This window comes from Glossina fuscipes, unplaced genomic scaffold (assembly GCF_014805625.2).
Source record: "Glossina fuscipes isolate IAEA_lab_2018 unplaced genomic scaffold, Yale_Gfus_2 1, whole genome shotgun sequence".
NCBI classification, from domain to species: domain Eukaryota; kingdom Metazoa; phylum Arthropoda; class Insecta; order Diptera; family Glossinidae; genus Glossina; species Glossina fuscipes.
This window is the reverse complement of record NW_023998415.1, coordinates 22,037,189-22,048,815: the sequence shown is the minus strand read 5'-3', so window position 1 is coordinate 22,048,815 and position 11,627 is coordinate 22,037,189. Positions and strand designations below refer to the sequence as shown.

Below are 11,627 nucleotides of genomic sequence, written 5' to 3'. Positions count from 1 at the left end.
TGTATGTGTGTGTGTACTGACCATTGGCTACGGTGTGTATGAGAAACACTTTGCAACGGAACACACATAGATTTATACTATGTAAGCAACAGTTTGGCAAATGCTTATTTAGTTTTGTATCTAAAACAGGTATTGATCTCTTTTGTTTTCTATACATAGATGCATGCAAGCATACATACAAATATACCTTAAGTTAGCTGAAAACAAATTGTATCGGTTAATTTGCTATACAAGTACCTTCTATAATGCAGGCAATATATTACATACATACATGCATGCATATGGGCACATACATATACATATATATATATATATATATAATATTCATACAGAAACAAGTCCAATCGAATTCCCGAGTACAAATATCGTTGACACTTATGCTCATATTTTTCAAAACTAAATGCAAGCCGTTGATTTCCTTTTCAAAGCAATCATAGGTTTCTTTTTGCCATATTAAATTCACGAATGCGTTGGTAACGTTTTATCACACACACAAATATTCCTAACATCTCTTAATACAATTGAGCGTCAAATATTAAGATTGAATGCCAATTCTATATACATGTATATATATATATATAGTGCATCATTAGATCACAAACGGAATTAATGAAGTGTTTGTACAAATTTTGCTTGAATGAATTAAGATGAATTACTCTTCGCTCGATGCCATGACTAATGCATTAATGCATCTACCGTCACACAGGCTCATCATGAAACGTGAGTCCAACAAAAAAAAGGTAAAAATTACAAAATTTCAAAATTTTATCTCTGATCAGCAAATGATGAGCAGCGAGTCGCTCGATCCGGTTTTTCGGTTTACGGTGTACAAGACTCGCGATAAATTCAATAAAATTTTCCAGTTTTTAGTTGTCTTATAGCTTGATATTAGATAACAGGCTTTCAATAATTGTAAAATATGTGACAAGCATTGATAGCTTAATTCACTTAAATATATACTTATATATACATATATATATATATATAAGTTGATTTTATCAATTTCACATCTACACTTATATATATCAGAGTTGTCTTAATAAGTTTTACATCCAGCAACGCTATAAAGATTTATGATTTAATATTTACATGATGATAACTATCAGAGGATATATCGGCATTCGAGCGATCAGCGATCCTTTCTGGATAATTATGTGTCATAAAATCCCAAATGGATTCCCCTTTATCGTTCGCATTCCAGCCACCTTCGATTTGATACGACGATGAGCCAACTCCCCACACGAAGTCTTTCGGGAAGTTGCGTTGAAATTTATCTGCCGCCAACCTGCATATATGCAAAAATTAAATAAATAATAATATAAATAAAAAAAATAATGATAAGAATCAAATTGAAAATTATTTAAACGTATACAGCTTACGGCATACGCCATACGGCATAAGTTTTATATATTTGTTCGCATGTATATATGTATGTATGTATGTATGTATGTATATATATATGTATTTATATATTTGTATGTGTGTATGTACAAAACACAATATTATAGTTATAATTAATTGCATAATTTTTTTCCAATCACCATAAGCAAATAGGAAGACTTTTGATCATATCTTCTCTAGCAGTCAAAAATGCGCAGACTCTGTACAACAACAGTACACTGTGTGGGATAAATGGATTGCATTAATTGCCTTAAGGATTGATTATTAAATTGATTTAGCATATTCTTCAAATAAGTTAGAAGCTTACTTGCCCACTTCATTTAGATGAATTAATGGCTATAATAAAACATTCTTGAAGGGGAAGAAAGCGGAGAACAAAAAAAAATCCCCTGAATACTATTCAAATGTAAGAGAGATGCTCAGGATTACTACAAACAAACTTTACGTTTTTTTGTTTTCGCCAAATCTTAAGATTGAATTCCCAATGCGTATATAAATATCTTACTCGCTTAATATTAATATTAATTTTAGTTGAAGTGAATTTGCATTTTTCGCTCATACATACTGACAAAATGCATTGATTTGTCATATGAAACGAATTAACTTAACTTGCACTTCTTTCGCCTCTCAACGCAAAGATTCTATTACGAACATTATAATTAATACTTTTGTTCTTCTTTTCTCCGTTTATCTTTTTAAGAGGTTCCCTTCCAAGACCTATGAACTATGAATTAAGCCGGCTACGATTGTAGTGGAGATCAACTGTTATCTCGATGGAAGAGTTATATCAAGTTCGATTTATTTCATTAGTTAAGTATCCTGTTTGGGATCATTCTCACTTACGAAGCCGGACGAAAATGGGAAAAGACTTTACACCAATCGCGAGATTGACTTTGCTCACTGATAGCGATTTTAAGGAGATCGAAGATAATAGTCCTGTAAACTTAGACGCCTAGAGCTTCTCTCCGGCCTAGCTAGGACTCGGAACACTATCTAGTAATAAAATAAATCAGACTCTTGTTGTCGAACGGGAGGAAGGAGAATATATCAAGAAATCGAAATAAAATTACAAGATCAGATTTTTAATATTAAATCTTTTCAGACAAAATATATGGGAGTAGGCGTAGACATAGGCGACTGGCGAATGAGGCGATTACAGATGATTAAAGATTAAAACTTTTTAATATACCATCGAGTAAGAATCAGGAAGAAAGAGAGAGAGACAAAGAGAGATAAACGGCATACCAGCCAACTATATTATATATATAAGCAATTTCATACGATCTCGGTGAGTCTCTCATCGAAATAAAAATCCGATTACATGATTTCGTTTTGATTATTGTTCAGGTAAATTTGCAGTCAAATTATCATTGCGCAACTTTTCGCGGCAATTGAGGCAATGTTTTCACTTAATCGATAGCTAGGCGAATAAAGAACATCCGAGAAATCGGCTTTAGAGAAAATGAAAACACTTTTGTCTAAATACCAATACTAACATCTTCGATCCTATATTCGAGCTATAACGAAGTTCGCCTTTTCAGGAAATCAATTGCTACCATTTTCCTCGTTTTTTTTTTCCCCCATCCAAACATAAACAAATAACAAAATTATATCCGCCATCTGTCACCGTGATCCTGAATAAAAGCGAAAAGAACCAAAATTTCATACTCTATAGTACTGAGTGCACGCGCTCGGGTATTTATATGGCGTGTGTCTTGTACTCTGCGATTAACAAGAAAAAAATCCGCAAAACCAAGGTGTTCATAGTCTTTGGCACATAGACGTGTCCTTTGATCGGTTTAGATCATTTTCAAAGTCTTTTGAAAGTTTGAAGGCGATCTCTTAATTTTTGCAAATGGAAGAATGTTTACCTCACGTTCTACACTACTAGTTGGGAAATGAATTTTTTTAATCCCTTTGAAAAACTGAGGTATCCTCAATTTACGTAGTACTGTAGACGTGTACTTCGATCGATTTAGCCCATTTTCAAAATGCCAACCTGCGCACAAGAACTTGACGAAGCTTCATTTTTACGGCGACGAGAATATTTAACACAAACGGACGGATGGACATACTTATATCTATTCAGAATTTAGTGCTAATCAAAAATATATATATATACTTTGAGGGATCGCTGAAGCGTCCTTCTGGGCGTTGTAAACGTTTTCACAAAATGCTTATACCTCTGCATCCTTCTTCGTCATTTGGGAGGAAATGCTTGAATATAAACTGCACTGGAAATATATTTGAAATTGTTCCGGAAAATAAGGAAAGTAAGCTCTATCCGTCTTCAGATCAGGTGCAAAGGCAAAAGTATATAACTTATGTGGAATTTTACAAATTAACTGCGTATCATTTAATTCCGATCAATTAAATTCGATTTTAATATGTATATGTGTTTATTTGCAATAAATCGTAGATGGAAATGCATTAACAATTGTAAATAAATCATTGCAGATGTATTGCAATTGCTTGTGCATTCCAATCAAGTTTAGCTTTGGATATAGATCCATACGACATAAGATTTGTAATTTGCAAACGATAGACTCGTAGATAGATGTACAGACACGCTTATGGCTGATTCCCGACATTCAATGTCACGTAGTATTTGAGAAAAGATATATAACTCGTAATCAGACCAGTGCTTATTTATGAGTTAGTTCAGCTTGCAACTCGATTTTGATAAATGTAGCGTATCGTCAAGCTTCGATGATGGGTATAAGGGAAACAATGATGAAAGCAAAAAAAAAAAAAAAATAAAAAAGAAAAAAAACCTGTTAAAAATAACTTAAATGTAAAATTATTTATTTAAAGTTACTGGAGAACTGGTATGATGCCTGACAGCCCGATGCCTGACGCCTGATGCCTGTTGAATTCATTAAAAGAAGAAAAAAAAAAAAAATAAGAAGATAATTTTGCTTTGTGTTCTTTGTTCTTTCGGGTAGACACTGGTAGACGGGATCGTATTGTTTAAATCAAAACTAACTGTTACCAATTGTTCTCAGGACGTGCACAAGCAATTTTCTATCCAACTAACCATTTGCCCATATGGTCATAATAACACACAGTATCTATCTGTTAGTTGAGCTGCATGCGCAAACACGTTCGAATTCAAACAATTAATTGACAAATTTAACGGTTTGACTTTCAAAGACATTTGTCATTATTTTTGGCGCTTACTATGTTATAATGGTCTTGGCGATCATTTTCAATGACACATTCGAAACTAAATTAAAGCAACTTATGTCGTTTAAGTTGCTCTTCTGCAATAACATATTTATTTAATCGCACTTAGATCATAGATAGAGATTATTAATTAAAAAAAAAAAAAAAAAAAAAAAAAAAAAAAAAACATAAAATGCTTGTTATTTTTCATTTTAATAGGATATCATCTCTTCTTGCTTTAACACTTACACAAACGTTACATTCAAATAAATGATATATAAACAACATATCAGCCTTAATGCACTTGACATGTTTTTAATCGCTTTTCGAAATTCGAATTCAAAAATAAAAAAAAATAAAAAACGGAATAAAATAAATAAAAAAACTACCGATCAGACGTTAACACATGCAAGCTATGGACGTATTATCCTTATGAACTTGTTAATTAATTTGTTTACTTGAAGCTTTTCGCGTTTTCTAAACGAACGACAACTTTTAATTTCATAACAGAACAAAATGCTGATAAAATATACTTGAGAACGCTTTTATATGCTACTTTGATACTCGTCGCATTACCTGGTTAGCCAGCCAGTGAGTGAAACAATTAAGAAGTGTAAATAAACGACAAAAAAAAAAAAACAGAAAACAAAAAAACAAAAAAAAAATAAAAATGAAACAAGTAAGAAAGCAAGCAATATTCGCCTTGAAGCGAATCTATGGTACTTATCTAAGATTAAAATGTAAGGAACTACGAGTTAGACTAAGTACTGATGTACTTAGATATTAGCTTTACTCCAATCAATACCACATGAGTTATTTTAAGTAAATTTTTTATAAAGTTCCGCTCTATTTCCAAGATTTGTAATTCCGAGAACTTCGAACAGTAAACATATATGCAACAAGACAAACATGCGTGCCCAAGCTCATACTTGTTTAGATCGTATACATAATTTATGTTTCCTCTATAACATGTGTTCATACGTCACAAAAGATTTGCTGTGCTCTACTATTCCGGAAACAGATGTAAAAAGAAAACGACCTGCTTCGCCTCCCAAACAAGATGTGCTGGAAAAAATAGCTGACTTATAAAATTTCATAAGCAACGTACTTTCGATTATCGAATTTGTTTTTGGCATATTAGTACACATGTCGAACATGTTTTGGGATGGTTGGCGAGCTCTCCACACAACGCCCTCAACCGTTTCCTACTCAAGATAATTCAAAGCAATTTGAATTTCAACAACAAACAGTTTTAAAATCTCAAAGTACTTCGCAACATTCGGCTTTAAATGTTCCAATGGTGGTTCGTAACATTTCAATGACAACAATCTGCACTTCTTCCTAATAATTTAATTAATAATGTGGCTTCGACCCTAAATCTTTCGAATCTCTCGAAGTCCCTTTTCTCTACGATTTTTTTTAATTACACTAATTTTTTTTTTTAATTTTTGATGAAAAAATGTTTTACCTGTTATTATTATTATTATTATCATTATTATTATTATTATTATTATATATAAAAACTTCAAACCTTCTTTATTGACCTACTTCCTCTACTATTTTCATTATTATTTTGTTACTAGGACTTTATCACGAGTGAAATCAAGGTATACTAAACTTATCTAAATAATAAGGTTGCAGTTAAATTAACATCTAACTTATACTTAGAAAATATTGATTATTCAATTACCTTGAGAATATATCCAATTAAAGAAGTATAAAGTTCAAGTAAAAGATCAGAAAAATTATTTTCATTTTATATTAAATAAATGTATATAAAAATAAAATATATATCAAAGAATGATATAAGATTGCTTTTGCTCTGAATTTCACATAAAGCATTAGTTTCTACAAACAGCTAATAATCAGCAATCACCGTCTACAAACAGCTAATAACCAAACCAATACCGTCTACAAACCTCTTATATCCACACTTGCATGAATTATGATCCAAATCTCCCTCTACAAACCGCTAATAACAAAAATTACATGGATTATGATAATTATGCTAAAAATAAAATAGCATTGAAAGTTTAAGACTAACTGACGTGGCTATATATGATTCCAAAACCTGGTTCTGTAAAATCTTAAATGCTAAATGATTTACATATAGTTATACGATTTATATATAGTTGCAATATTTATTCAAAATATTTAGACAAAATTAATATAAATCAGTGAATGCTAGCAAAAATTCAATACGAAAATTTAATATTTAACGTCTAAGATATTTAAAAATCGAATGCGCACACCTTTTAAATAAAACGATTATTGATAACTCGATATGATTGCTATCGATTACAAGCAACTACGACAATTTATTGTGAACCGTACTTATAAAGCAGGCCTTAAGGTCTTCAAACACAATGATGCGTTATCCCTATTTCCGTAATGGGACTTGAAATTTGCTGACCTTTTACGAGACTTTATAGAAATTGGCAAATCATACGGTCTTGCCACACATATAAATCTTTTCAATTTTCTGGCTTCTTTATTGTAATTAATCAATCAAAAATTTTATTTGTTTTTACGTTAATTATCTTATCATTGCATTCCATATAATTGCTGTTCACACATATGTCGACTTCTTTAGTTTTACTTCTCAAGTCATATGGTTTTGTTTATATTTACGTCAATTATTTTATTTTTTCTTATAAAAAAAAAATGGTTTAACGCGGTTTGTCATTGCATGTTTATCAGTTGAGACTTATTAACGCGAGAAAATGGAATAACCAATTATTGTGTGGAAGGTCTTATAAACGATTTGCAACAGCGAAAGTTTCAGCGTTTTTGTGAAATAGTTTCACTTGAAAAATCCACTGTCTTCAGTGAAAGTAAAAGCGACCAAAGCGACTGCAGATAAATAACACTAACAAGCTTATTTTTAATTTATGAAAATAACTTTGAGACCTAAATAATTTGGATGCGTTTTGCGCTGCAAAATATTCAAGATATACAATGAAAATACATATATAGCCTAATTTTAACCACAACCATAATTTTCAGTGCTATCGAATCTTATCGGTTTCAAAAAACAGCGGGCAGTATCGCAAATCGTTTTCGAGTTAAAAACTCGCAAGTGGCAAATGCAATGGGCAGTCACGTTGCCATATTGCTGTACAGGCAAATGTAAAGAAAAACATATAGTTTTAGAATCAAAAATAAGATCATAACATAAACGGAAACCAAGAATTTATAAAAAATGACAATTCGAAAGTTAATATAAAAGTAAAGTTTACGGATTACTGAGAAAGAAAATTGAAGATATTAGATATATTTTTGTGAATTAGTTAGTCCATAATTTTGAAACTACTATTTAGCACACTCTAATAAAACAATTTGATGAATATATTCGTCCTTAAAATAAATGATCGTTATTGCTTGTTTTTGATTTCTTACAAAATAACGCACAGTATAAACGCAAATTGCAAATCGCGTAAAAAAAAAAATGTACATTAGTGTAAGGTGAACGCAAATTAGAGAATTTCTAAATTTAAAATAAATTATTGTACGTATAAATGCGCAACTATATGATTTGCCAATTCCCATAAAGTTTGGTAAAAAGTCGGCAAAGTTTCAGTCGCAAACCGAAAATAGGAATAACGCTTCATTGTGTGAACCCCCAAAGCGGTTAGCTTTGCTTCAAAATTAGGTTAAGATTACAGTAAAAATTAACATCTGACCAAAACATGATCTTTTGTTTATTTATGGCTGAAAATAGAGGAACGATAGGAAGAAATAATTTTCATCCTTATGTGCATCAAACACCAAACTTGTATTGAATTATTAAATTTTTATTCTTTAGCAATTATTTATTTTTGTATTGACTGTTGCATGCAGACCATTCATTAAATTTATTTCGCAAAAATTCGAAAAAACCGAGCTATTAAAAGCACTGTGCAGCGAGTGAAAAGCACGTGAAACATCTCAGAATAATGGAATTGTTTGCTATTAATCGGTATTTGTCACGTGGAATATAGTTTTGTTTTTTGCTTTTTTTTTATTGAAAAAATATTTTTTTATATAAAATTTAGATTCACGCTTAAGCAAGAGAATGAAGAAAAGAAGGAAAATGAAATTTTAGAAAAGCTACAGCATAAAGTGAAAAAGGCGAAGCGTCGACGTGTTGAAGAGAACGAAAAAAAATTGCCCATTGAGTCCACCGTAGACGAACCAAGCCCAGTTAATGATCTAACCGAAGAAAAGATTGATTTTTCTCCAAGCCTCGAGATTGCTGCGGAGAATGAGAAAAATGGAGATCTCCTTCAGTCAGACGAACTAAATGGTTTCGAGATATTAGGACAAAATAATGTTACTAAGGTAGGAAAAAATTCTATGGTTTTGCCCGGGTGGCTAGCTCGCCCTGAGGTTGTGCCTATTGCCATTGCCACAGCAGATCAATCAATTGATCGGGAAGGAGATTTATCTACAATTCCATATTTAACCCCATATGTACGCAAAGCGTTGAAAGAATTGAACATCAATAGATTGTTTCCAATACAAAAGGCCGTAATTCCTTGGATTTTGGACGCTCATTCGAAACCACCGCCTTTCCGACCGCGCGATTTGTGCGTATCGATGCCAACCGGAAGTGGGAAAACTTTGTCGTTTGCTATTCCCATCGTCCAACTATTAGCAAACCGCGTTCAACGAAAAATACGGGCTTTGGTGATATTGCCAGTAGCAGAACTGGCAGTTCAGGTGTTTCGGGTTTTTAAAAAACTATGTGAGCAAACTGATCTTTCCGCTTGTCTACTTTCGAAGCAAACACCTTTGCATGTCGAACAGACAAAATTAATCGATTTATATAAAGGTGAATATTATTCAAAAGTGGATATTTTGATTACGACACCAGGTCGTCTTGTCGAGCACCTTCACTCTACTAAAGGATTCTGCTTAAAATCTCTGCAATTTCTTATAATTGATGAAGCAGATCGCATAATGAGCGATGTTTTCCAAAATTGGCTACATCATCTCAATGCTCAGATACGAGTGACCTCCACTCACTTATTGGCTCGGACAGCACCTTTATGTTACAGCGAATTGGAGCTAACCCACTCAAAAACACCGCATAAATTGCTATTTTCGGCTACGCTTTCAAAAGATCCGGAAAAATTGCAATATTTAGAACTGTTCCAGCCAAAACTTTTTACATCGAGTGCAGATAATGTAAACGCATTTGAATATTTCGCTGACGTATCATCCAAATTAGAAACGGATGTCGGAGAGCAGTTTAGCAGATATACCGTTCCTGCGGAATTGACTGAAAAGTACTGTTTAACGGAAAGTCGGTTAAAGCCGTTGACGTTGTTTGCCCTCATCATGGAACACAAATGGTCTCGATTTTTATGTTTTACCAACAGTGCACAGTCTTCGGGCAGGTATAAGTTCACGCAAAGATTTAAGCAAAATATTTCGCAATTTTTATGAATAATTTCAGATTGTCCTTTGTTCTAAATAAATTATTTGGCAATCGTGTAAAAGTTGGTGAGCTTTCAGCCTCATTGAACGCTAAAGAACGTTCAAAAATGTTAAGTTCATTCATCCGTGGTAAAATCAATGGGTAAATTGCTATTAGTTGATCTCCTTCTCCTTGCATATAAGCTTTAATGGAAATTTTTAACTTTGCTAGATTAGTGTGTACGGATGCATTGGCAAGAGGTATTGACATACCTCAGGTGGATATTGTCATTTCCTACGATCCTCCGCGACACATCAAGACTTATATACATCGTATAGGTCGCACAGCACGCGCTGGCCGTCCGGGTACAGCAATTACATTGTTAAATCAAAAGGAGTGGTCCGATTTCAATGTAAGTCGTCAAGTTTTTCTTTAACGTTATTTGAAACGTTTACTTTTTCTATATATTTTCGAAATGGATAGCAAATTTTAAAGGAATCGGGAAAAGGAATAACAGACGAACTTTTGGCACCCATTAACATCGAAACAACGCATGCAAACGAATACTCAGCAGCCTTAACAGCTTTACGTGCGAAAATCACAACCAACAGCCGCCTTCGAATTTTACAAAAGGAGCGAATGAAAGAAAAGGCCTTGCTGGCTACCACCGATACCGCTGGAATGACGCTCATGGAGAAATTACAAGTGCAAGCCACTGTTCAGGTGCACAATAAAGCTCCTAGCAAGAGTTCGCTGCTAAGCGAAAAGAAAAATCCCAGTAAAATGTTTAAGCGTAGAAAGCAAAAAGAATAAAGCAATTTTCGCGCTATATAGGTTAAATAAGTAGACCTGATTTTTGTATTCCCAAACAAGATTTGTCGATTAGGTTTGCCTTATTATACATTCGCATATTTTAGGGAACGATATAGATGAGAGGGAAACATTATCAAGTGGAACGAAAAAAAATTCGATTTGAATTCAATCGACATAAATATGCCAAACAACAGTATAACCAATGTCTATGAAGAAAAGGGGCGTAATTTTAAATTTCACTTTAACTAGCGAACGTCGAAAACAATAATTTTTAACAGCAGCCGTTAATAGCTTTGTATTAATGGACACCTTCGAAAGATTTGCAGCAAATGATAAATAAAATGTAATCATTTCCAAATTCTCCCCAAGGATATTGTAAACAAAAAACGACTTGAAATTCCTTCAAAATGCAAAAAAAAAAAAAACACCTATATCTTGTACATCAAATGTAAGATTGAAGAGCGAAGCCTACGACGCCTATGACTAAATCCAGCACTGCAAGAAAAGAAATTAATGACATATCTTCAAAAAAAAGTCTACTTTGCATTACTTTCGGAAAATGGTTTTATTTGATTTTGTCACAAAACTATTCGAATAGATCAGATCGGCAGCCTATTACTGACTCTATTTTTTCTAATTAGTTTAAGAAAATGGGAAAAATAGGAGATTTATTCGAAAAGTTACAAAAAAGTGACATATGCAACAGAGGTTGTTGAAGGCAAACGAAAGGACATACAGAACAGAAACAGAACAGTTTTTACCGAATCGACATTTTTTAAAGAAACATGAGTTTCGCAAGGCCGCAAAGCAACAGCAACCCGTCCAGTTGTCTTCTAAACAGCTTGCA

At 32.9% G+C, this 11,627-nt stretch overlaps 2 protein-coding genes across 2 annotated transcripts in view; one reads left to right on the top strand and one right to left on the bottom strand.

Annotated features, from left to right (window-relative positions):
* LOC119644904 (myrosinase 1) overlaps nucleotides 1-4,967 on the bottom strand; it is a 12,545-nt gene extending 7,578 nt beyond the window's left edge. The window contains exons 1-2 of the mRNA XM_038044622.1: nucleotides 4,816-4,967; nucleotides 1,090-1,285 (exon numbers count right to left, since the gene is read on the bottom strand). Coding sequence (XP_037900550.1) covers nucleotides 1,090-1,285; nucleotides 4,816-4,877 — 258 coding nt within the window. The 5' untranslated portion in view covers nucleotides 4,878-4,967. The remainder of the gene's footprint in view (nucleotides 1-1,089; nucleotides 1,286-4,815) is intronic.
* A 3,268-nt stretch (nucleotides 4,968-8,235) lies between these two features.
* LOC119631261 (probable ATP-dependent RNA helicase Dbp73D) lies at nucleotides 8,236-11,138 on the top strand. The gene is made up of 5 exons (XM_038023307.1): nucleotides 8,236-8,524; nucleotides 8,601-9,947; nucleotides 10,007-10,129; nucleotides 10,199-10,379; nucleotides 10,451-11,138. The coding sequence occupies exons 1-5, from the start codon at nucleotides 8,502-8,504 to the stop codon at nucleotides 10,778-10,780; spliced, it is 2,004 nt and encodes a 667-aa protein (XP_037879235.1). The 5' UTR covers nucleotides 8,236-8,501; the 3' UTR covers nucleotides 10,781-11,138.
* The last annotated feature ends 489 nt before the right edge of the window (nucleotides 11,139-11,627 follow it).